At 43.2% G+C, this 27,646-nt stretch overlaps 1 protein-coding gene across 1 annotated transcript in view; it reads left to right on the top strand.

Moving 5' to 3' along the window:
• The window catches only part of ush2a (Usher syndrome 2A (autosomal recessive, mild)), a 1,262,450-nt gene that overhangs the window by 722,179 nt on the left and 512,625 nt on the right, over positions 1 to 27,646 (top strand). The window contains exon 39 of the mRNA XM_068045693.1: positions 8,771 to 8,950. Within this exon, the coding sequence (XP_067901794.1) occupies positions 8,771 to 8,950 (180 nt within the window). The remainder of the gene's footprint in view (positions 1 to 8,770; positions 8,951 to 27,646) is intronic.

The raw sequence follows: 27,646 nt of genomic DNA, 5'->3' as shown, positions 1-27,646 counted from the left end.
TTTGATCAAGTAACATTTGGGAATATGGGATTAATGTAGGATTAGTATAAATGGATGGTTGTTGGTTGGCACAGACTCAGTGGGCCGAAGGGCCTGTTTCAATGCTGTATCTCTAAATAAAAACATATAATGGTATGTTGAACTTAATAAGCCATTGTTTACTTAGGATTAGAAAATGTCTTTTTCCCTGATGTGTTACAGGCAATTATTCCCTACAGGTATATCAAAGTTGGCTTTACCCTACATTTACCTTTACTATGCCCTATTGGACGACTAATATTGTCTTTGGTGTTAATAGCACAGGGACACAGGGAAGCCATGGAGAAACCAATACATACAATAGTCCATAATGGCACCTGGAAGTACCTCATGTACCAGCTACATGCCAAGTAAAACGTAAACTGCAAGGGAGACCTCTTTTTGGTTCAATCCTGGCTTTTACACATGCAGATAAGAAATTGACAGTTTGGGCAGACCCCCCATGTTGCGAGCCCCATGACCATAGCTCAGAAGGAGATTGGAATTTCTTTAAAGGCTAGTAGACCACAGGGGATATGAGGGCCACCTTGGGAGATTAGGCCTGGAAAGTGTTTTGGTCCCATATGATCTAAGCTCATAAAACTGATTTTGATAAGAAAGCAGCATGGGAATCAAAATGAACTGTTCTTTATCACCTGCCATCCATCTGGATAGTAAGGTGACATTTTGTGTCAACCCCAGGCATGTGAGATTTGCTTCTTGTTGTCATGGGTGGTTGCTGTGTCTATTTAAATGAAGTGACCTCCCATTAACTGTGCATCTCTAGCCTGAACAGTGCTGAAGGTCACTAGTAACGACAATCCCAGCATAATTGCATGTTAGCACCCCTGGTGTTTTTGATGTTTCTGTTTGCAACTCAGCAATTCTCTGCCATATTGTTGTTACTGGACAAAACACCTTTAAGCAGTACTAAATGTACCATCTTTTCCAGTGGATAGTGTTAGTGTGCTGATCCATGAGAGCCCAAGGCATCCCATTGGCTATGCTGCACTATTTCTCAAGGAGGAAGAAGAAGAAATAGAGAAAAGGCATGGCAGATTGTTTGCACCTTAAGGCAAACCACAACCCATCAATACAAAGCCAGGCTTTCATCTGGATTTGTCCAAAGAAGCAAACATGTGGAGACTAAGAGCAAAATTTACCAACAGCCCACCAACCGCTCCCACCAGCCCCATCCGCAGCACCCCCCACCCCCTCCACACACACTGACAGGGGCTCGCACACTACGGATGACATATCATAAAATTGCACTCAGCTGCCTGTGATTTTCTGTCCATTGACATTAATGGATTGAAATTTGTAGGAAGCACCTATGCCTGCATCCAATGCCTGCAAGGCCCGACCAGTGCCAGGAGGTATCAGGAAATTATGCCCTAAGATTCCTGAAAGAGGACATAACAGAACTAAACACATATTTGGAACAAACTTGACAATGTCTTCCTGACACAGATAGCTCTATCAGTTACTGTGAAGATTACAACTGCATTAAGCGAGTTCTCTGCCATATTTCCAAACCTTCAGTACACCCTTGAATCATGCTTGTCATTTAAACATTGTTTACTGGTGGAGGAGATAGTGCTGACTGTCATGGGAAGAGGCATCATTGAAGCAGTGGCCAATGGTGGGATTGACAATGAGGGTATCTGCATACCTAATCCTCCTTGTATCTTCCTACTTCTTGATTATTCCTCATCCTCTTCTGACTCACAAGTTGCAGTTGGTGTAAGCATTCACTTCTTATATTCTTCTCTCCCTTCACCACAACCCAATCTTGTCCCTTTTTTATTTCAGTTACCCAAGATCTTGAACTTTCCCAGTAAAGAACTAAAGGCAATGAAGATAAAGAGACATTGTCACTTGATCATACACTTGCAGTCATCAGTTCAGAGACTGACACCATGTGTATTTTGGGAGCTAGGATAGAAGAGGGATCTATACATGGTGAGACACTAGGCACAAGTGCACAGGAACCAGGGCAATGGGAAAGGATAGTGCAGGAGGGGATCACACACTAGTTTTGCTGCAGGGGAGAAAGATAAGAACTTCAATAGTCCAGGCTACAGAAGCATGCTGATGTGTGTTCATAACAAAATGCTTGATGCATTGGAAAGTCTTCCAGAAAGCCTGCGCACAATGTTAAGGAGCATGGAGGAGTCTGGCACAAACTTGGTGCAGAGCTTGGAGCCCATACTTTCCAACATGGAACAGGTGGTCACCAGCATCAGCACAGCTATGGAACCCACCATGATGCAGCTTCTGATGGATGATATCACAGCTTCCATTGCAGCACAAACAACTTCCATCAAAGGTCTGAGTACTGTCGTGGAAGCTCAGACTGCTGCCATCATGGTTCTAGATGCTGTTGTTCAAAGGGACTCCTAGGGCATCACACTTGTTCATCAAGCTTTTGTGCCAACAGATCAGTAGGATTGCTGTTGTGCCCCGCCCACCCCAAGAGAGTGGTAGTGGCTCCATGGAGCACAAGCCTACTGTTCTTTCTTAGGATGGCAACTTTCTTGATCCCACTGCTGCCATTCAGACAGTCCTGTTGCTGTTGTCTGTCAGCCAACCAGGCTGGACTGCTGCAGCCCAGGACAAGATGGTGCAGTCTGAAGCCAGGCCCTTTAGGCCCAAAGCTGCTTGAGGTCATCCTCCAGAGCCATCTGCAGTCTTCTCAATTGAAGGTCAGCAACCTTCCATCACCCATGCTGAAGCCACAGAGGAAGCACCTCACTGCAGCACTAGGAGAGGCAAAGGCAAACGGGTGACAAGCACTGATGGAATGCACAAGGATGATTGGTTTATTTTTGTTAATTTTATGTAATGATTGAATTTATAAAATTCAATTAAATTATGCATTTTCTGGTGGGTTTTAAAATTTTGTGTTGTCACAAAAAGGACAATATGATGGTCAGTGATAAAGGAAAGATGAGGAATGTGGGAGAGTTGGTGAATAAGAAGTGTGGTTGAAGTTATTGATATCGCTCATGTATTATTTGATCACGTAAAACCTGGGCAGAAAGGGGCTGCCTATGTTTTAGACTCCCTTCCTTTTTGTGTTCCTCCACTTTCGGTTGCAGTTCTTCTTCCTCCTCCTCTTCCTCATGCTCCTGCTCCTCAGCTTTTCGCCTGAGATGGTAGCAATGGCTGTTCCCTCATACTGGCAAGCTTGTGCAGCATGCAGCATACTACCACATATCTTGATACCTATTCAGCTAAATACTCTATGGCTCCTCTAGACCAGTCCAGGCAGCGAAAGTGTTGCCCGAGAATGCCAATAATGTGCTCCATATGTGCCTTGTGGCAGCATGGGTCTCATTGTAGACCTGCTGTGTATTTGTGCCTGGGTTCTGGACCAGAGTCGTGAACCATGTCATGAATAGATAACACTTGTTGCCCAATAGCCACCTTTTGACTTGTCATCAAATACAACCAAATAGAGATGGCACAGAGGACTGCCATAGAAAGAAGTAATCATGACTGCTGCCAGAATAATGGGCATTCATTTGCATGATGAGCAGCCTATGGTCGCTCACCAGCTGGACATTGAGGGAATGGAATCCCTTTTAGTTCAGAAAGTGGTTGAGTTCACATAAGGTGCATGCAAAGCAATGTGTGTGCATGGTTAGCCTAATGGCATGGAAAAGTCCAAAATCTGTGTAAACCCTTGTGCTCTCTCCGCTTGCTTATCTCTAGCAAGAGGGAATTACATTAAATTGTATCAGTGTTTATAGAGAGCCTCAGCAAATTGTGAGATGTTTGACATATTTCCAACAACAGCCTAGAAAGAGCCAGAAGCATAAACATTGTGACATAGCAGAGGAAATGCAGTCCTTGCCCTGCTTTGAGTTTGCAGTTGTGGCTGCAGCAGTTGGGAGATTTCAGTCACAGCCTCTTTGTGAAGTGAAAACATTGGTCTTCTCTGAAGTTCAGATAAGAGAATTGCTCTCTGAAGTCCTAGGCAAATGTGGCCTCCTGCTAAGAGCATTTCTTCCTCGCGTTCTCCTTCCTCTTCTAGAAGCTTGTCCTGTTCTGTGTGGTCTCTCTTAATTCTCCCAGTCATACTCAATTCCTCCAGGAAACCCTAACAGGCTACCCATGTCTGGAAACAACTTGTTCCAGCACAAGCTTTTAAATGAACAGAAATTTACTTCAGCATCAACCAAACCACTCCCATTACATATTCAACCTTTAGCCAAGTATAGGAAAGCTTCAAAAAACATGCACAATTTCATCAGTAGCCAGGACAAATAATCCAGCAACTAACCTGTAAATAGTTCACAATGCTTTAAAAGAGTACTGGTGGGGGAGGGGGAGGGGGGGGGGGGACCCTTTGTTCCATTGTCATCTTCAGCTATGCAAGACTAAGATGGGCATTGGCTGGAATGTGGAGTTTGAAAATGGCAGTGCTGGTATCAAAGCAGCATTGCACACTGATTGATGTCATAATCTGCCTGCTCCGCAAGCTGCCGGCAGTCGCTAGGTGTGCACATGCACAAAGCCCTCTAACAATATAGGAAGTATGCATGATACTATCAGAAGTCTGCGCGTGCATCTCAGACCCCATTTTCCAATTAATTTGGCAATTAATTATACCATGAAACTTATATGTTGCTCTTTTGATCTGTCTGCCTTTTCTTCATCTAGCCATGTAAGGGAAACATTAGCCACAGCCAATGCATTTGGCTCTGCCAGCAATTCAGAGCAAATGCCATCAGTCACCTTATCCCTTTCAAGCTCACTGGCTAGCACAGTCAGTGCCCAGTAATGTCATATGTCTGGAATGTGCTCAGATAAGTGTGCTGTCTGTCAGGATAGCAACGCATGCATACCCGTCAGCCTCCCCCCACCACGCCCCCACCCTCGACCTCTACACATGTGGCCAAAAAGATGCAGGGCAAGATTACTCATGCTTCTGCATAAGAAGTGCAGCTGGTCCATCTTGGGATTTAGTTGCCATGAGATAACAGTCTAGAGATTCCTTTACTACTCGAGCTGTCAGCCACTTCATGCACTCCTGCAACTCAGATAGAATGTGGAGAAACACATAGTTAGGTGTAAGATCTCACATATTGTGCACCAATACCAGGGAGGAAACACAGCAAAAAGAATTAGCAAGCAGTTAAACAGAATTGCATTACATTTATTTTTTGTTGCACTAACTTTGTTGTGCGTGCAGATAATATTCTTTGCAAGGTTTGGAAGTATCTGGTAACTGGAAGCTGTGTAATTTGCAGTGCACTGGACAGGCTCATAGATAATTTTTTATGCATTATTGTCAAAGAAATGTGAGCATTCTTTTTATAATATATCTTGTATTCTAGTTTATTTTTATACATGTTAACTGAAATGTGTGCTGTGTGAATCACTTTCTCCAAACTGGACAGTAGTATATTTATAGCCAGTGGAGAATCCCATGCTGGAACCAATGACCTCATCTCCATAATAAAAATATGGGTTGCTGCCGGCCACCATTTGCCCCCTCCTGATCACCTCCCTCCCCTTCCAATCACTGTATTGACACCTCCCTTAAACGCTGTCCAGCTGCCTGGTTACACCCAACAAGTTTCTGCAGTTCGTTAGTCTTATTTAAGTGAGGCCTGAAGACCAATTTTGGTTATGTCTCAAACTTACCCATTCAATGAATGCTTCATGCATCGCTGCCAGCACAACCAAAAGTCTAGGCCTACAACTGAAGACATCTTGTGGCTAATTAGGAATCTTATTTCTGCTATATCCAGCATTCTGCCTTATTATGTACTTATAAATTTGGAAGGTACCTAGTCTGTTAAATATCAAAAATGTGAATACATTATATTACAGTGCTCAAGTAATATAGTACTTGTTTTCTCTACTGTTGGCGGGAGCATGACCTTGAGCTATAAAGGAAATCTGACATTAAAACAGAAAATGCTAGAAGTGCACAGTTTTTTAATCAGCATCAGATAAAGATGGATCAATGTTTTAGGAGCTTTTGCTCATCCAAATATAGAGAATGATGGAAGGTTCTACCTGAAATATTAAGCTAACATTCATACTCTAATGCCTTCACATCCTTCCTAAAGTGCGGTGTCCAGAACTGGACGCAATACTCCAGCTGAGACTGAACTAGTGTCTGATACAAATTCAACATAACTTCCTTGTTCTTGTACTCTATGCCCCTATTAATAAAGCCCAGGGTACTGCATGCTTTATTAACCACTCTCTCAACCTGTCCTGCCACCTTCAATGACTTATGCACGTATACATCCAGGTCCCTCCACTCGTGTACCCAGTTTAGAATTGTACCCTTTATTTTATATTGCCTCTCCATGTTCTTCCTACCAAAATGAATCACTTCACATTTCTCTGCATTGAACTTCATCTGCCACCTGTCTGCCCATTCCACCAACTTTTCCATGTCCTTTTGGATTCTGCACTATCCTCCATGCTTCCAAGTTTCGTATCATCAGCAAACTGTACACCAAGGTCTAGGTCATTTATATATCAGGAAAAGCAATGGTTCCAATACTGACCCCTGGGGAACTTCACTACAAACTTTCCTCCCCCGAAAAGCATCCATGAACCACTACTCTTTGTTTCTGTCACTCAGCCGATTCCGTATCTATGTTGCTACTGTCCTGTTTATTCCATGAGCTATAACTTTGCTCACAAGTCTGTTGTGTGGCACTGTATCATTTGCCCTTTGGTAGTCCATGTATACCACATCGACTGCATTACCCTCATCAATCCTCTCTGTTACCTTTTCAAAAGAATCCAAGTTAGTTAAACATGGTTTTCCCTTAGAAATCCATGCTGCCTTTCTTTAATTAACCCACATTTGTCCATGGGACAATTAATTTTGTCCCGAATTAATCTTTCGAGAAGTTTCTCCACCACCGAAGTTAAATTGACTGGCCTGTAGTTGCTGGGCTTATTTTTGCACCCTTTTTTGAACAAGGATGTAATGTTTGCAATTCTCCAAACCTCTGACACCACCCCCTAGTCTAAGGAAGACTGAAAAATTATGGCCAGTGCCTCTGCAATTTCCACTCTCCCTTCCCTCAGTATCCTTGGATGCATCTCATCCAGTCCTGGTGTCTTATCCACTTTAAGTACAGACAGCCTATCCAACACCTCCTCCTTATCAATTCTAAACCCTTCTAGTATCTGAATTACCTCTTCTTTCACCATTGCCTGGGTTGCACCTTCTTCCTTGCTAAAGACCAATGCAAAGTATTAATTTAATACCTCAGCTATGTCCTCTGCCTCCATGCGCAAATCCCCTTGTTGGTCCCTAATCGGCCCCACGCCTTCTTTTACCACCCTTTTACTATTTATATGTCTATAGAAAACTTTAGGATTCCCCTTTATGTTAGCTGCCAGTCTCTGTTCATACTCTTTCTTTGCTTCTCTTATTTGCTTTTTCACTTCCCCTCTGAACCTTCTATATTCAGCCTGGTTCTCAATAGTATTCTCTACCTGGCAGCTGTCATAAGCATACCTTTACTTCTTTATCTTAATCTCTATCTCTTTTGTCATCCAGGGAGCTCTGGATTTGTTTACCCTACCTTTCCCCTTCGAAGGAACGTACCTTGACTGTGCGCAAACTATCTCTTCTTTGAAGGTAGCCCATTGTTCAGCTGCCGTTTTTCCTGCCAACCTCTAAATACAATTTATTCTTCCCAGATCCGTTCTTAGCCCATTGAAGTTGGTTTTTCCCCCAGTTAGTTATTTTTACTCTGGATTTTCTTTATCCTTTTCCACAGTCAGCCTAAAACTTATGATACAATGATCACTTTCCCATCAATGTTCTCCTCCTGACACTTGATCCACTTGGCCCACCTCATTCCCAAGAACCAGGTCGAGCAGTGCCTCTTTTCTAATTGGACTAGAAGCATACTGTTGTAGAAAATTTTCCTGAACACACTCTAGGAACTCTTACCCCTCACTGCCATTTACACTACTACTATCCCAGCCTATGTTTGGATAATTAATGTCCCCCATTATAACTACCCTATAATTTTGCATCTTTCTATAATTTCCTTGCAAATTTGTTCCTCTACATCCTTACCACTAGTTGGTGGCCTATAGACAGCACCAAGCAATGGAACTGTACCATTTTTGTTCCTTAGCTCTAGCCAAATAGATTCTGTCCTCGACCCCTCTGTGACATTCTTTTTCTCTAGCACTGCAATGCTCTCCTTAATCAGTACCGCCACCCCTCCCCCTTTTTTCCCTTTCCTATCTTTCCTGAACACCTTGTATCCAAGAATATTTAATACCCAGTTTTGCCCTTCTTTGAGTCAGGTCTCTGTTATAGCCACAACATCATATTTCCACATATCAATCTGCGCCAGTAACTCACCAATTTTATTAACAACACTCCATGCATTCACATACATGCACACTAACCCTGATTTAGACTTTATTACTTTCTCCCTTACTCTGACCCCCACCTAATAACTTACTATTCTCTACTCTAGTGCTGTCTAACTCTGCCAGTATCTGTGCACCTTGGTATTTCTCTCTGACATTTTCTGTTGGTTCCCACACCCCTGTCAAGTTAGTTTAAATCTCCCCAATACCACTAGCAAATTGCTCCGCAAGGAAATTTGTCCCAGCTCTGTTCAGGTTTTTATTTGTTTTAAAGTAAGTTAATCCCACTCCCCAATTGTATGTCTACATAGTCATCTTTGAAAGACAAAACCTTCCACTGTGTTTAAGGCTACATCTTTTACCTCTTTTACAGATAAAAATAATTATTCAATCAGGCATCTAACCCAGAGGTTATACGAAAGTGCAGAAGCTGATATATGGGCAACTGTAAGAGGACTTCTCCCCTATTCCAACTATACTGTGCAAGTGAATGCCTCCAATAGTCAAGGATATGTGATAAGTGATCTCGCAGCAATAAAGATGCCGCCTGGGGGTAAGTATTTGTAAAAATGCATTTCTTTCTAGCAGTTTGTAAGATTACAGCTGTTCCCCTGCATAAATTGTACTAGCTTCGTAATGCAATTAATCAATTAGAAATGAAATATAACACATTGTATACACTTCACTTAGAAAAAATCAGCAACCATTAAAAGATGCCTATGAAAAGAATACTGATGTCATACCCCAAAAGAAATGTACAGGAATTTTAAGTCACTGTTACAAGTTTAGGGTCTTGCCTTAGGTATCCTTTCCAAACTTTTTGGAGGCAGGCTCAGAAAACACCTGGTGTAACAAGGCCAGATAAGAAGAATTAAGGTACTTTACTTCATAGTAAGTGGATGTCCGGTTATGATTTGGAGTAATTTAATTCAATCAGTACAACATAATGCAAAAAATAAGAAATATGCTTTTCCTTCCTACATCACTGCTTTGATTGATTTAAATAAAATAACTCCTAACTACCCTCCTGCATTTCTCTTCTAGGTGTCAGTCTCGGCTCAATTGCAGCACTCTCATCTATGCGTTCGAAGGTTGTGGGTTCAACACCCACTTGAAAAACTTGAGCATGTAATCCAAGCTGACATTTCAATGTAGTAGTGAGTCAGTGCTGAAGTATTGAATGTGCTAGCTTTTCAGATGAGATGTTTTAGCACAAATTGGTCTGCCCTCTCAGATAGATTCAGGAGAACTCCTTTCACTATTGGAAAAAGGAAAGGGAATTCTCCTAGCCAACCTTTAACCTTCAATCCTTTAACTAACAGCACCAAAACAAATTATCTGGTGATTTATCTTGTTGCTGTTATGTAGGACCTTGCTGTGTGTAAATTGTCTGCTACATTTGTGGACATACAACAGTGACTGCACTTCAAAAGTATTTCATTAGATATGAAGTGCTTTGGAATGTCCTGAGGATGTGAAAGTTGCTATATAAAGGCAAATTATTTCTCTGTGAGCCTGACAAAAGCTTGCTCTTGTGGCTCTTGTTCAAAATCTGTTTCTATTTTTATCACCTCGTATTCACAGCCAGAAGTGTAGGCCTGCCAGATATCCCTGGCCAAGCATCTGGAACCCAATACTTCCCAAAACAATGGGAGACAGCTGCTGTTTGATTACCAAGACAAGCTATCAATTTTTTTTTAGCATTTTAAAAACCTTTGATCTCAGTGCCCTTTTTAAACTCGCTAAATACATATAGCTTCAAAACGCAGCATTTAAAAGTAACTCTTGTTTTTTTCCAAATCCTTTCTGTGGAAAAATTATCAAATAAATTCCAAGGCATTACATATTTCCTCACCCACAGTTCACTCACATGCTTCACTCAGCATACCACCACATCTGCCAATTCTCCCGGACCCCAGGAATCCACAGATTTAATGGACATCTGTCTAAGTGATGCGGAACCTGTGTGCCTGATGCCTCTGACCTCATGCAACAACTACAGCTCCATGTATTATGCAGCCTCTTTTTACCTGTTTTGTTCGCTGGGCATTGACTTACCTGTGTGGACCCCACAGGTGGGTCATTGTGCACCCCTTTTCTAGTCTTGGGGCAGTAGCTAAGTGCTGTTCCTATGTTCTGATACAGGCTATGTCCACTTGTCTATCCGCTACTCAAGCGAGCCAACTGCACCTAATGGACAGTGTGTCCTGTCTCCATATGGGTGGTATACCATATGCTTTCTTATGTCTCCCTATTGAGCAGGAAGGAAATATAGGGCAAATTCATCCTATGTGAGGTGTGGCACAGATTTGTTTCCTGAAAATCCCATGCAAGTGAACACACTCTCCCTGGATTTTGCCTTTCCAAATTTGCTTTTCGATGTGCCTGTCTCTCCCTGAGCCTTCAGATGTAGTTGGCCACCTGCATCTCCTACAACCAACATCAGTAAAACAGATTTTCTGGTCATCATCTCATTGCTGTTTGTCTGACTTTTCACATGATGACTGCACTTCAAAAGTACTTCATTAGCTGTAAAGTGCTTTGGGCTATTCTGAGGCAGTGAAAGGTGCCGTATAAATGCAAGTACTTTCTTTCTTTATAACTCAAATGCCAAAATCAAACTTTCAGTATCATCATCCGCTGTAATACTTGGAATAAGATTTGATTTAACAAAATGGTTACCTTGAGTTCTGTGACTCTGCTATTGGACTTGCTGCCAATGCATGTTTCTGTGTCAGTTCAAGAGCACTGATGCTCTTTCTCCTTCTCTTTGGCCTTATGCTGACACTGTTTCCTATCTCATTGGCCTAAAATTCATAATATCCTCTCTCTCCCATCCTACATCACTCAAGTTCTAACTGAAACGTATGCTCTTTTATCTGAAACTGTTTGTTGCTTTCTCTTTGGTCACCAATCCCACAATCTCCAACATGACTTCTTTTAATTTGGGCATATTTTAAATCTCATTGGGCTAAATCTTGATAGGGTGAGCTGCGTAGTTGGGAGGAGGTGGCCGGGTGCAACGTTTCTGTCTAGAAACCCCAGTCAGATTTATTACTGTGGAGTTCTGACTCCACAGTGTGTGTCATTTTGCTTTGACAGATTCCCCTCCTGGAAGTCAGCTTGATGACAGACTTGGCTTTCAGTTGGGAGGGACGATTCCTCAGCAGGCTGCATCCATCTTCAGCCAGAAGTGCCGAGTGGATGACCCATCTTGGCCTCCTCCTGAGGTCCCCAGCATCACAGGTGCCAGTCTTCGACCAATTCGATTCAGTCCACGTGATATCAAGAAATGCCTGAAGACACTGGATATAGCAAAGGCTATGGGCCTGAACAACATCCTAGTACTAAAAACATGCTCTAGAACCAGCTGCAAATCTAGGCAAGCTGTTCCAGTACAGCTACAGCACTGGCATCTCCCTAATGTGAAAAATTTCCCAGGAATGTCCTGTCCACAAAAAGCAGGACAAATCCAATCCAGCCAATTACCGCCCCATCAGGCTACTCTCAATCATTAGCAAAGTGATGGAAGGTGTCATTGACAGTGCTATCAAGCATCAATTACTCAACAATAACCTGCTCATCAATGCTCAGTTTAATTCACTGGGTCAAAATCCTGGAACTCCCTTCCTGCACCACATGGACTGCAGTGGTTCAAGAAAGCGGCTCACCACCACCTTTTCAAGGGTAATTAGAGATGGGCAACAAATGCTGGCATTGCCAGCGACACTCATATCCCATAAAAGAAAACCGCAGATAAGTTATTTTCTGCTGCTAGTGGGGATGTGAGGGGAGGGGACTGATCCCCCACAAGGGGGGATAGGGGGGCGGTGTGCGGGTGGTGGTTGGGGAATGTTGTGTTCGCCGTGGGAGGTGCAACCCCAACACCATGGTGAGGCAGTCTGATCTCCAACCCAGGACATTTGTATATGGGGTGGAATAGTCTAATGGGGAATGTGTAGGGGAGCTTGGGGGCCAGTCAGAAGCAGTTACCTTCTCCTGAAGCTGTACTCATCACCCTTCAACTGTCATTCATTCCTTTTTTACTTGTGGACTTGGCTATTCCAAAGTACTCCCAGCTGGTCTCCCACATTCTACCCTCCATAAACTTGAAGTCAACCAAAACTCTGCTTTCCATGTCTTAACCTGCACCAAGTGCCGTTTACCTATTACCCCTGTGCTAGCTGACCTACATGGCCCCTGGTCAAGCAACATCTTGATTTTAAAATTCTCATCCTTGTTTTCAAATCCCTCCATGGCCTCACTCCTCCCTATTTCTGTAACCTCCTCCAGCCCCACAAACTCTCCGAGATATATGCACTCCACCAATTCCAGTCTCTTGCGTATCCCTGATTTTAATCGCTCCACCATTGGTGCCTAGGCTTTAAGCTCTGGAGTACCTTTACTACACCTTTCCGCCTCTCCACCTCGCTTTCTCACATTAAGACACTCCTTAAAACCTACCTCTTTTGATCAAGCTTTTGGTCATCTGATGTAATATCTCCTTATGTGGCTCGGTGTTCCATTCTGTTTTATAATGCTCCTAAGAGCCTTGGGACATCTTATTACATTGAAGGCAGTATATAAATATAGGGCTGGATTTTAGAATCTCACCACGGAAATCGGCAGCAAGATGAGAAAAACAGCGGCCTATCGCGCAGGCCGCACGCCATGGAGCCGCCACAAACTTCTGTGCGGCGGCTCATTTGCATCCCCAGGGCAGCTGCCCCCCCGCCGATCACGTGGAGAGGGTGGGCTGTCTGTCGCCCGCAATGGTGTCAGCTGCCTGTACACAGGCACTGATGCCATTTTTAAAGTGTTGTCAGCCCTACCAGCTAATTTACATATTTAAAGGTAAATAACATTAAAATGAATAAATACATCTCATTTGCCCCTCTCCCACATCTTCAATAACAGTTAAATTAATTATTTGCCCATTCCCCAAAACACACCTTTACCATCTGACCTTCCCCCCCAAACATCTCAACTGCACAAACTTTCAATTACAACCCTTCCCACCATCCCCAACACCGATGACGTTAATTTGACCCCATTTCCCCCCCCCTCCGGCACTGAAAAACGTATCTCTCCCCCCGCTCACCACCAGTGTTGCACCCCGTTTCCCCGGTCTAGGATCTGAAGTCGCCAGGCCAAAGATTGCAGCAGGACATTAGGCGGCGACATGAACTTAATTAAATCAATCATTTTAATTTATTTAGATATTCAAATTGGGGTGCATTGCCAGCAAGGTAGGAAGGGGGTGGGGGGGGGGGGACACTGCCATGAGCCTCGCTGCCGATAATATTGGGCCGGGCCCTCCTGGCGTCGGGTGCATGGGGGCCCTCTCCCAGAGGCATTTTCCAGCCCCCCCGCCACGAAACCCAATGTTGGGGGGATTGGTAAAATCCAGCCCACAATTTGTTGATGTTGTTGTCAGGTTTCCCGAGGCCTGGGAAACCCAGCCAGCCACAGTTAAACCTGCAAAGCAGGTTAAATCAAAGACTGTCAGCCTCATTAAAATATGTAAATGTCCAGCCCATCTCCTGGAAGTGGGTTGGTTGCCCGCACTTGTCGGTCCTTCATTAAACCTGGCCGTGGACAGGTGGGAGGTGGGTTAGGGATCGGTTTTAAATTGTTACATTTTTAACCCAAACCCAACCCACCCGATTTTGGGAGTTACGATTCAGCCCGTTGTTCCTGATAATTTTATTGTAACTCTTTTGAATCACCTTCTTTGGTCATGTAACTCAGTATACCAGGTAACTGCTATGAATGTTTACAAGTTTCGGGTCTTGCCTTACATATTCTCTTGGGTATAAAAGGGAAAAGGGATGAACCCAGCAACTACAGGCCAGTCAGCCTAACGTTGATGATATGGTCCTGACCAGTATACCAGACTGAACACCCCAACCCCACCCCCCACTCTTCCCCATCCCTCCAGTGAGGCCTGGCTCTTACTTTCTGCAGTATGCTACATCCTTTATGGATCAGCAAAGTGAGAACTGCCAGCTTAGAGAAGCATTTCCCTCTGAGATGGCCAGCCTTGAGGCAGCTGGGGATTTCTAACTGATGTTGGGATCCAGAATTACAGGAAGATTCTGGTGGAATTACCAATATCATAGAATAATAAGAATTTTGTCATAATTTCCTCGTGATTCTTTTATAGAAGCCATTTATGCAGTTCTGTCATAATAGCAGTGGGATTGCTGATTTTTGGGCACCATGTGTACCTCCAGTACTTGTTAACTGGTTTCCACAGGGAAATTAATGGCATGCTTGTGTCATGCTAGGCCCCCATCTGCCAAAAATGAGGCACATTAATGTTGTCATGAACATTGATTTTAAACTGTTACTGGAGTGAGGGGAGGACTTGTTAAATAGATCAGCCGTGGCTGGAAAAGACATTTGCATATTAACAGATGGTGTTTGGAAGCACAAAGCAGCCATTCCCTGACATTCAACCCACAATGGATTTTTGATCACCAGACGTTGAAGGTGGGGGAGCTCGCATTACAGGTTGACTGCTAAGGTGGCCAAATACACAAACGGACATGGTCAAACCAGCTAGTTACATGACTAAGCTGCTGGGCAACCTGAGTTTTTTGAATTTGTACAAACAGTTTGGGCAGAAAGCGGTTTGCTCCTGGACTGAGAAGATCTCTCTCCTGTCTGCTCCCATCTCTTTCTCACCAGCCTCTGAATCCACTGAAGACACATGAACCCCAAGAGAGAAAAGTCTCCTACAGTGAACAAGGTTTAAGAAGAATACTGGGCCCCAACGAAAAGCAAGATCTACCTACAATCAAGAATTTTACAGTGAGCTCAAAGAACCGTAACAACAACTCTTCAGATATTGCCTCAAACTTATCGACTTTATTTTTCTTCTGCTCTTTTCTGTCTCTTGTATATGTGTATTGTGTATGCATGCTAGCATGGGCATGTTGTGTATCCGTAGGCATTAACTGAATTAGAGTTTAAGTTTAATTTTAATAAATTTAAACTTTTCTTCTTTAAACCTAAGAAAGCCTGTTCGTGCTGGTTTATTTGCCTTATAATTGGAAAGCGGTGAACAAGGATTCACCAAGGGGAACTGAAAACACGGGGTGTTTAAAAATAAAACCCTGTTACAGTAAGATTAGGTGAAGACTGAAAGGGAACCCTAGACCTCTTTTTCACCTGGTCGTAACATTTGATTAGCGAGAACAGCTTGTCTATCACCTCTGTAATGCCATTGTACTATTTGTGAGATTTGACAGATATCTCATGCTATGTCTTGGGAAAAAACAATGGCAAAAAATTCAAGACAGCAGTCAACTTCACAGTCTTGACACAGCCCTCCCTGTTCTCAAAGTGGTTTCAAGGTACGACTTCAGAGACTGTACGGTTCTGTTATAGCCTCCCTCATGAATCATATCGTCTCCACATGTCGATCTGTTCAGGTATGTCCAGATATGATTGCCTTGACCTGTGTATGGACAATGTAAGGGTGGCTCCATCTTGAGTACCTCCGGTGTAAACACACCTGCTTTGCATGCTTCTCTGATCCTTCTCTTCTTCCTCCAGAACCTGCAGATAGAGTGGTATACCCACTGAGATATCCTTACTTCATTTTTTTTCTTGGTTTTATCATAAAATGTTCAGTGAAATAATAGTAGTATTGGGTGGAATAACATATTGTACTTTTGCTTCTAACAACTAGGTTCCTTTTTCTATGTATCTAAAGGTTCTAAAATAGGTTTAGATAATCTTAACAAGCTCCTAGTGAGAGCAAATTCATAGAATAACACTGCAGCAGATTGCTAGACTAGGACAGAAGGAACATTACTTTCCTCTAACCTACACTAAGGCTGACCTTGGAATATTTCGTACTGCTGCTAAAAACAAAAACAAAAGTTTTAAAAAGGGTCCTTTTCTCATAGCTGGCATCCCATCTGTGAGCACAAAAGACTCTAAAATTAAAAATACTAAAATAACTCAATGTAAATTAGTGATCTTCTTAACTTTGATGACAGAAATCTTTAACTATTCTTTTCTGTCAAAATGTTCCTTTTTTTCCTTTTAGTATCTTACTGTAATTATATATCTTAAAGCATTGAAGTACCCTTTGTGTGACCTCTTTGGTAGTTTAAGCTGCAACAACTCATTGGCTAAATAGGTTTTGGTTCATGCATCCTTTCAGTTAATGAACTGAAAATATAGTAATACAGATTAACACATAAAATTGTATCAAAAAGGCATATGCCATATGGCTGAATATGTGTGTTTAGGGGGAGTTAAATTAGCACTGGGAGATGTAACATACTCTATAAAGAAAATCACTTACCTTACCTTTTTCACAATCCATAACAAAATGATTAATAAATGAGCCGATATAAATGTGAGCAAACTGGGAGCTTTAAATAATTGCATCCCAGTCCATTTTATGTTAATGTACATTCAACTATAATAGTATCATTTTCTGCTTTTAAAAGTATTGTCAGCATAATTCAGGTTTCGGTAGGATAATTTAAATTGAAGAAAAGTTATTGAGCATTGCAAATGGTTTGATTTTTAAGCATACTAAGGGGTATATTTTCCTCTGAACAAAATTAAACAAATTCTTCCACTAAACCCAAAGGTTTATGTTGACAGTTTAGTAAAACAATTGTTCTTTAACTTTACACAAACAAAATAAGCCCCTAAGTGAAGGTAAAACCTTTAAAACATGTTACCATAATTTATATGAAATAACCTGTACTCACTGTAGTGGAATGGTTACATTTCTTTTATCAGTCAATCGTTTATAAATTGCAGATTGATCAAAAAATGAAGCTACAGCTCTGCATATGGCTGAACTGTGAAGTAGTATGTTTAAGGCACCTTTGTATATTTATGAGCAAGAAACCTTTGGACAAATGGTCTTGATGTATGTTGGTGTAGACAGCAGTAAGGAATATTGTAAAATGTTCAAGTGCAGAAGAAAGGCATATATAAGCATATGAATTTTAAATATACAGAATTGGCTTCAGTTCTTCAAGTGTTTTCCAGTTTTAGTGAAGTCTGGTCAAACCTGCTCTTGTTTCATCAAAGCATTGTATAAAAAGCTAAAAGAGAATGAAGGAACATAAAAGGGCATAGTTTAAACTGATTAGTGACAGTATTGATATACCTGAGGTAGAAAGAAAACATTTCACAGCATCCTTTCTTTTAATATTAACAGGAAGCTTTCTACACTGCAGTATTTTAAACTCTTATCATTCAGACAATTTTCATTCCTTGTGAGTATTTTCATTTTGTACATAAAGCAGCAGTATCCGACAATTATTGCAGATTTTATTTTACTGAAGTCTTGGTAGAGGTTAATGATATCTGCTTACTTTAAAAAAATGAAGATACTCTCAAGTTTTTCAATTGAAGTAGATTTTAGGAACATGCAACATGCTTTTCAAGGATCTCTTTTTAAACCTTTAGTTTTCTGGCATTTGTAAGGCAGGATCAGAATTCAGAGTCAGCGAGTGCATAAGTGAAAAAAATCTTCTGATCACTGTCTTAGTTTATTACGAATATATTTAGAATTAATTGAGTTCAGGAAATATTTTTAACAGGTGTTATATGTTACCTAATATTCCATTGGTTGGGACAAACTGTTGTCATGCAGACCCCCACCTGCCAAGAATGAGGCACATTAGTTTTGTCATATGAACATTAAAATTTTAAACTGTTGCTGGAGTGAGGAAATGACTTGTTAAAGAGATCACCAGACATTTGGGCTGGAAGGACATTTTCATACTAAGAGAGGCTGCTTGTGGAGAGACAGGACTATTCCCTGCTTCAGTTAACCCAAATGGATTTTGATCACCAGACATCGAAGGTGTAAGGAAGCACATTCCAGGGACTGCTAAGATAATACAATCCACAAACACAGAAGTGGTTAAGCCAGTTAGTCACATGACTGACCTGCTGGCCAAATTGTTTTTTGAAATTGTGCCACACAGAAAGGAAGACGGCAGTTTGCAACTGAAGCTGGAACAAGGAAACCTCTCTCCTGGCTGTTTCTCTCTCGCTTTCTCCGAAGCCACCGGACCCACGGAAGACACATAAACCTCAAGAGGGAAAAGACCCCGACATCGAAACAAGTTGAAGCATGCACTGGGCCCCAACAAATTGCAAGATTTATTGGCAACCAAAGACTCCACATAGAACTTAAAGGACTGTAATTATAATCCTGATATTGCCTCAAACTTTTCCCCTTTATTCTTTTCTACTTTTTCTATTTCTATCTGAATTTGTGTTTATCGTGTATGCATGCTAGCTTGGTCGTGTCACATATTCGTAGTCGTTAACCAGATTAGGGTTTAAGATTAATAAACTTCCACCTTTCTCATCTAAATCTAAGGAAACCTGTCTGATTTCTTTGCTTTACAATTGGAGCAGTGAACAAGGATTCACTGAGGGGGAGTTCAAACACGGTGCTTCTAAAATTAAACGCTGTTACGGTTAAACCAGGCAAAGGCTGAGAGGAACCCTTTCTCACATGGTCATAAGAGAAATTTGAGGGCTAGCCTCCAGCATTTGACCCACAGACAAATGAGAAAATTGAAATTGGGAAGCCAAATTGTTTCCAATGAAAAAAAAGATTGTAATACAGGTTTTCCTGTGGTTGTGTGTGCGAGAAGACTAACATATCTGTGACTGAAGCTAGTAGCTCCCCAAGCCAGGGTGAAGTAACTTGGGATAAGTTGAAAACACTGTCTATGGAGGAGTTGAGGAAAATGGCTAAGCAGTGTGGGATCAATGTACATGGCAAGGCTAGGAAGTCTGAACTGCTAAAGCTAGTGGCCAACTATTTTTCCCTTGAATCTGAAGAAGCATCAACAGGGTTAGAAGTAGACTCTGACAGGGTATCGCTAGCAAAGATACAATTGGAACAGAAGAAACTTGAATTGAGGAAAGAGAGAGAGAGAAACAAAGAACCTTACAGAAGGAATGTGAAGAAAGAGAGAGAGGAGAAAGAAAGAGAGAGACAGGAGAAAGAAAGAAAGCGACAGGAGAAAGAGAAAGAACCTTCCAGAAAGAATGCGAAGAAAGAGAGCTAAGGTGGCTTTGAGTTAACTAGGGGGCGACAGCGTAACCCTATGGCCAATATGGAGGAGCGTAATTCAGGGCTGGGTACAAAATTGTTAAAACTCTCCCAACCGATCCTAAAATTCAATGAGGGAGACGTGGAAGTGTTTGTTGTGCCTTTTGAAAAACTGGCAAGGCAGTTAAAGTAGCCATCTGAGGCTTGGATTCTGCTGTTACAGAGCAAATGAGTAGGAAAAGCCCATGAGGTTTATTCCATGTTGCCAGATGAGAGTTCATCAAATTATGAACTGACAAATAATGCTATCTTCGGGGCTTATGAGTTAGTACTGGAAGCCTATCACCAAAAATTTAGAACCCTCAAAAAACAAGGAATTAAAAACTTTCTCCCACTCTCAAAGACCCATGTATAGGAGCAGAGTTCAGGGAGCCCGGCAAGCGGTCATTCTGGCCAATGAGTTTGCTTTAATTTATAAGTCGGTTTCCTAGGGGAGAACCTTTCCTAATCACCCCCACAAATCTGAAAAGGACAAAGGGTGGGAAGGTGATCTCCGCCCAGGCAGTCCTTGGAGAGAAAGGAAAGCAGGAGACACAGTGGGCCCAACTCCAGCCAAAAAGGAAGGTGCCGTGAGCAAGAGTGAACTCTGGAGACCTGTATGCTTCCATTGTAATAAAGCAGGGCATTTAAGAGCTGACTACTGGAAATTAAAGGGAAAACCTGTAGGATTAATCAGGGTACACCCACTCAGTGAAGACGGGAACATGATGGAAAGCACAGCAGAACAAGCTGTGGTTTTAACTGCAGTAAAAGTCAGACCCAGGAAGTCGACTGCTGCAAGTGCAGGAAAATTTAATAGGATTCCTGAAGGTTATCAGGGTTTTGCGTCTGAAGGGAGAATAACCCCATACCCCTCGAGTGGGGCAAGCAAGCCCATAGTAATCCTCAGGGACACAGGGGCCACTAGATCTATTTTACTGGGAAAAGGCCTGACCTTTTCCCCAGAGAGTGCAGTAAACACCAGAATGGTGGTGAATGGTATTGGAGGGCAGTGCATGCCTGTACCTTTACACTGGGTGCACTTGGAGTGCGATCTAGTTTCGGGACTGGTGATCGTAGGGATTGTCCCTAGTTTGCCTGTGGATGGGTTGACCTGCTCCTAGGTAATGATCTGACGAGGACGAAGCTGGTAGCTTCCCCAGTAGAGAAAGAGAGACTGAAGGAGGTCAGAGAAACAGGTAGTGGCAGGAGACGGTCCGCTGCAGTTTCCCTGCATGTGTAGTGAATTAGGCCATGATAAAACCAGCTCCCCCAGAGGAAACTGCATTGGCACTTCAGGCAGATGACCATGAGGTCTGTCTATCTGAGACTTTCTTTGGAAAGTTAGAAGACCCAGGGAATGAGTTAAATGGATCTTGCCTGGCTGAGGCTCAGCGAGCTGACCCAGTATTGAGAGAGTTAGCACAGGTTGCCCAGTCTGAATTTGAAGCAGAGGGAGTCCCTAATTGCTACCATTTAAAGAATGAGGTACTGATGAGGAAATGGAGTTCTCTTCACAGACCTGAGTGCAAGGAGTGGACAGTGGTTCACCAGTTAGTGGTGCCACAGAGGTACCGGAGAGAAATATTAAGAATGGCCCATGAGGTTACAGTGGCTGTACATGTCGGTATATGAAAGACCAAAGCCCGCATAAGACAGCAGTTTGACTGGCCAAAACTCCACAAAGATGTGGTGGAGTACTGTAGGAATTGCCACTTGTGCCAGATTGATGGGAAACCCCAACCTACAGTGAAATTGGCACCCTTTAGTCCTGCATCAGTGTTTGGAGGACCCTCCAGCAGAGAGCTAGTGATCTGTAAGGGACCCCTGCTGAGAACAAAAGGGGGCAGGCAGGCACAAGGCTAGCAGCAGGTTAGAAAAGAATGGGGGAAAAGGGACCAAGAGGGCAGGTTAAAGGAAGTCTGGGAGAAATCCCCGATGAAAACCCCTACTGTCCAGTCAGCCATCCCCAAAATACTTGAAAAGCTTGACCCCACATCCTCCTATGTAAATGCAGACACTAGAAGCACCCCATCAGAGTTGCTAACAGCATTTACAGGAACCTGCAGAGACAAAGAAAGTCCCCAAGAGAGCAGAGAAACCATGGAGGTGATGCCTCACCTAGTCAAAGTGCCACAAGGGAGTGCAGCAGAGTCTGGACAAATACCTGCATGCAGGAGTGTCCCAGAGGACAAAGGGAAGTTTAGCAAAGCATCCTCCCCCACAGTCAGATAAAAAGGGAACCAGCCATTCCCTCAGGTCCTTTCATGACTCATCAAAGCACTGAAAGAGAATTCAGAGTGGAGCTCCCCAAATCCGTCGCCCCTGAGCAGAACTCCAACCTAGGGCTAATTAAATCTACCCCGCACCCCCCACCACCCGCTGCAGACCTCAACAAGAACAAAGACACCTTAGGCAGTCATGGTAATGTGCAAACTGAAAAAATAACTTCCCCAAAACCCACATGTTTATTGGGATGCCAAAAAGGACAGTTTAAAGCAGCACTGCTACCCAGAAAAGACAGGCTGTAACAAATGTTAGAGTTCTGAATGAATGAGAGAAATGCATGTGTGTTCTCCTGTCCTTATCTTCTCTCTAGTCCTTTTTAATGAAATGTTCTTTTTAAAAATCACATTTCATTCCACTGGGTGTGGAGGTTTCATGCAGATCCCCACCTGCCAAGAATGAGGCATGTTAATTTCGTCAGATGAGCATTAATTTTAAACTTTTGCTGGAGTTAAGAAATGACTTGTTAAAGAGATCACCAGACATTTGGGCTGGAAGGATATTTGCATACTAAGAGATGCTGCTCCAATTCACCCAAATGGATTTTGATCACCAGACATTGAAGGTGTAAGGAAGCACATTCCAGGGACTGCTAAGATAAAACAAATCCACAAATGCAGAAGTGGTTAAGCCAGTTAGTCACATGACTGACCTGCTGGCCAACTTGGTTTTTGAAATTGTGCCACACAGAAAGGAAGACGGCAGTTTGCAACTGAAGCTGGAACAAGGAAGCCTCTCTCCTGGCTGTCTCTCACTTTCTCACAAGCCACCGGACCCACGAAAGACTCGTAAACCTCAAGAGAGAAAAGACCCCGACATCAAAACAAGTTGAAGCGTGCACTGGGCCCCAACGAATTGCAGGATTTACCAGCAGCCAAAGACTCCACATTGAACTCAAAGGTCCGTAATTATAATCCCGATATTGCCTCAAACTTTTTCCCTTTATTTTTTTCTACTTTTACTGTCTCTATCAGTATGTGTGTTTATCGTGTATGCATGCTAGCTAGGTCGCGTCACATATTCGTAGTTGTTAACCAGATTAGAGTTTAAGATTAATAAACTTCCACCTTTCTCGTTTAAATCTAAGGAAACCTGTCTGATTGATTGATTGACTTATTTATTTTTTTAGAGATACAGCACTGAAACAGGCCCTTCGGCCCACCGAGTCTGTGCCAACCATCAACCACCCATTTATACTAATCCGACATTCCTACCACATCCCCACCTGTCCCTATATTCCCCTACCACCTACCTACACTAGGGGCAATTTACAATGGCCAATTTACCTATCAACCTGCAAGTCTTTGGCTGTGGGAGGAAACCGGAGCACCCGGCGAAAACCCACGCGGTCACAGGGAGAACTGGCAAACTCCGCACAGGCAGTACCCAGAATTGAACCCGGGTCGCTGGAGCTGTGAGGCTGTGGTGCTTTACAATTGGAGCAGTGAACAAAGATTCACTGAGGGGGAGCTAAAAACACAGTGTTTCTAAAATCAAACCCTGTTACAGTTAAACCAGGCAAAGGCTGAGAGGGAACCCTAGACCCCTTCTCACATCGTCGTAACACGGTGGCTATGTTGAGGAGTGGCAAATGCAAGTTTTTTTTTTATCCAGCTATGAGAAATAAGTCTCAGTGGGACAGATTCAGAGTAATACAGGAAGTGTCAGATCATGAATCTTTTGTGAGTTGTAAGATTCATTCTAGATCATAGGGCCAACTATTCGGTCAGTTTAGCAGCCATTTTGTTTTTAATTCATCGATATCTATCATTTAGTTATGCACAGTGCATTATTGGTAACTCTACAACAGCATTGTTTGTGGGGGAGGGCAAGAAAAGTTTGCATGATTTAAAAATATCAGGCCTGCTTAAGTATAATATTAAAGCAAAATGTACCAAGTTATCAAATGGTTTGCAAGTGGACAAGATTTAATTTGCATTTATTAATACTAATGAATCTGGAACCTTTATCTTTGTCTCCTGCCATCTTCTGTTTTGTTTTTCTTCTCATATGTCTTCTTATCCCTGTTTCCATAATTTTTCCTTTCCCTCTGCTTCTACCTGCTTAGCTTTTACCATTTTCTTCAGTCCACTTCCCATTTTCTATCTACATACTTGACTCCTTGTTAATGTTGTCATGGAATCTGCAGTCTGCGGGATCCTGGGGAGCATGTGTGAGCTATCCTCTGAACAGATGACTTGTTGAATGTTTTGTTAGGTGCATTGATCCTGATAGCAAAGATTTTTTTGAAACAGAGTGTGGTACTAACAGAAATTAAAAACACAAACTTCAGGTTTCTGGGGGAACTGACAACTGGTTGGAACCAGATCAAAAGGAGACAGCCATCTAAGCTCAGAGGTCAGGAAGATGCATTTTTACAGGCAGGTTTAGGAAAATGATGACTGGATCTAGGAGAGGTTTCTGTTATTTAGAGGAACTGATTAACCAGACCTGGCAATACAGTGAACAGGGTTGTCACTGAGAGGCACGGATAAAGGTAATATTGGTGTATCCATGCCCTCAAGCCTGTCATGAGCAGAACTGAGAAGGCTCTGGAGAAGTACGCCTGTTTTTGGTGAAGTCTGTACCTGTGGAGGTCAGGATTAAAAGGGAACTGCTGTCAGTTGGGAATAGCTGGCTGCATCTTGGAAGACAGGATCTGGAGAGATCTACCTGAAGAAATTTCAGAGTTTTGAAGAACTGTGTGACCATAACTTGGTGCCATACCTGCTGAGTGGACTGCCCACTAAATCTGTGAGATCCATCTTTGTTGTATCTGATAGTGAATGTGTAATTTCTTGACAATATCTTGACTGTGTTTGTCTGGTAATTCATGTTTAATTTATGTTGATTTAGGTTTGATTGTTAAAGTTAGTTATAAAAGTGAAACCTTGCCCTTTTTTTTTATTGGGGTCATTCGGTAAATTTGGTTCTTTTGGTTTGTTTTTCTCCACTGGGATCATTACTGTTCATAGTACTGTTGATCTTAGTTAAATACATCTTACACCAAATAATTTCCCTCTGAATGAAAGATTTATGAAAGACTAGCATTGAGGAAAAGCATGGAGAAAGAAAGTGAAAATGGTAAGAATGACAGAATTACTGTACAAAGAAGAGGGAGATGAGGGAAAGCGATAGAGAAAATGAAGGAGGTGACATGGGCTGGATTTTGCCGCAGGCTTCGGGACCCTGACATTGGGACCAAATGGGCTTCCCAAGCTTGCACTTGCCGGCAGACCAGTCTTCCCAGTGACAGCCTCTTAATCGGCCACCTCCCTGCTTGCTATCCAATTAAGTACAGCAGGCGGGCCCACAATGCTGCCGGACCAATCAGAGCCTTCGCAGCCCTACCGGGAGAGGTGGGCGCTGTTGACGCAGGTCAGGGATCATGAGGGCACCTCAACATGGAGGCGCTCTCGCTGATCAGCACACCAGAAATCAAATGAAAATGATCCAGGCCAGTAGGAACATATGATGGAGGGGAAATCCCTCTGCTGAGTTCATCTCCACCCTGATTACGGCCTTTTATGCATGCAGCCCCATCATTGGGGCTTGGAGGCTCTGGCTGCAATGGCCCCCCAGCCTGCTGCAGTGAGGCCGTCTCTACTGATCTGACGGCCTCCGCATGTGGCGGGGGACTGCTCAGATGCCGGCAAATTGCTGGTGAGGCTGCAAAATCGCCCCTAATTGGGACCTAGCTTTGTTAAAGGCTGCCAGCCTCCGTGGAAAGGGCAGCCGATCCGCTTCCCACATCGACCCTGGGAAACTTCCCCAATGGTAGGAATGGATCGGAGAGCCGTCCTGATGTGGCTCTCCACTATTTTCCCAGCAACCCCCCACCCTCCCGCCTCCAAGCCTGCCACCATGGGGCCAGGAAAATTCAGCCCAATGCTCTAATATTAACCTGTGCAGCAGATCTATAACTCAACATCTTAGTAGATGTGTGGGTGACATAAAATGAATTGTGCATTTTCAGTGGCAAGCTAGCTTTCAAATTTGCAAAATTGACAGAAATATCTTAAAAATACTAGGCAGATTTTGTTCACAGTAATTAAACACATTTTTTTATTGTCATATTCATTAATGCCAACACAATTTTCAAAGGTTTTTGGCAGCAAAATTTGGCCATGTAGTGCCACTGGTGTGGGCACTACTTCAAATCTCCGAAGGCAGAAAGTGGAATACACTGCCCTGCCAGCCATTTCTGCCATGGCCCACTTGATGCCCAATGCTGGGATGTGTGAGCCTGGGCATGCAGTGCATGTGTCATAAGTATTAGGAGAAATTGGATAGTGACATTAATCAGCTGTTTGGCTGATTTGATGCACATTTTGGTAGCTTTCTCAAGGGCAATTAGGGATGGACAATAAATACTGGCCTTGCCAGGGTTGCTCATATCCCATGAACAAATAAAAAAAAAACGTCGACTGTACATGTCCAGTGAATAACAATGCTTATCGATCATAGCTGAACATCTGTTCAGCTGCATGAGGGACCCCCACAAGTGCTATTTAAATGGTCTGCCAACCATCTTGTAGGTGAGATGCTTTTGACTTACTTCTGCTGTGACAAAGTTTGTGGAAGTACTGTGGCTTGTTTTTGGAGGTCTGTTGGTAAGCTGGTATATCCAATCAGGGAGGGCCGAGGATTTTGTGACCTGTACACACCAAGAGGAATTTTATGGAGGTGACGGGGGTCTTAGCCACCGGCTCGATGGAGGAAGCCATGCGCTCACAGGCCTGAGACATGGCAGCACTCATGGCATGGATGGACTCTGGCAGCTCCGCCAGATGTTGCCTTACTTCTCTGAAACTCCAGCATGCCATGTGTTGTCAACACCAGAGGCTTATCATCAGCTTGGCCACCCACAGTCCTCCGACCATCAGAGCCCTCAGCTGTTTCAGCCTCAGCTAGCTGCTCGGGCGCATGTGTGGTTCTCTCATCAGCTTGTGACACTGATTCTACAGCTGAGTGCAAACCCAAGAGGTGAAAGTATCTGCACTGGTGTAAGGTGCAGAACAGTCATGTGATGATGCATCCTTTGATTTCTCATCCTCAGAGGTTGACTGCTGTTCTCCTTCTGATGGAGTCTCCTGCAAACGCCAACATATTTGAGTTAGGCATTGCAGATCTTGTCATGATATCCATGCGCTTTGTGGATCTCCAGAAGTGTGTTGGATGTTGATGAAAAACAATCCTTACTTTCTTGTGCAGAGACTCCAGTCTCAACATCCATGATTGAGCATCCACCCTGGGTCCCCAATAACTCCAGTGCTTCACTCTCAGCTGCGAAGAGAGGTCATAATGTCAGCAATTGCTCTGTCAGTCCGCGAGGTCTCCTTGTTATTATGGGTCCATTTGTCCTGCAAGTGGAAAGATAGTTATACTTCACACGAAGAGTTAAAGGTTAGGTGTGCTAGTGGTAGTCCCTTGTTCCCTGCAGGGCTTTCCTATATGGCTCATCCCTACATTAGTTCTCAGGGAAAGTAATGGGGGTGATCTGTGAAAGAAGGTGGCCTTTGGCCGAGATTCCACCATGCATTTGGCAGGATGTGTTGATGCCTAACCCCCTTTGCCAGCGCCTTTGTGGTGCCTCCCTGCCCATGTCGCGCACCCTCCTGTGTAGCCACATGCAATCCCCAAAAAAGAGAGTGGTGTGTAGCACTCACCTTGGCAGACCGAATGAGGTAGTTGACTCTTTTCCTGCACTGGACACATATTCGGGGTGGATGACTCCTCAGCTGCTGACCTCCTCTGTGATCTCCATCCAGGCTTGCTTGGTCAGGCAGGTGGACCTCTTTTTGCCATCGTTGGGGAAGAGGACTTCTCGCTTTTCCCTTGCAACTGGAGGAGAATCCCAAGGGA

The sequence above is a fragment of the Heterodontus francisci genome, chromosome 13, assembly GCF_036365525.1.
Source record: "Heterodontus francisci isolate sHetFra1 chromosome 13, sHetFra1.hap1, whole genome shotgun sequence".
NCBI lineage: Eukaryota > Metazoa > Chordata > Chondrichthyes > Heterodontiformes > Heterodontidae > Heterodontus > Heterodontus francisci.
The sequence above is the reverse complement of the archived record's forward strand: the minus strand, read 5'-3'. Positions and strand labels throughout refer to the sequence as shown.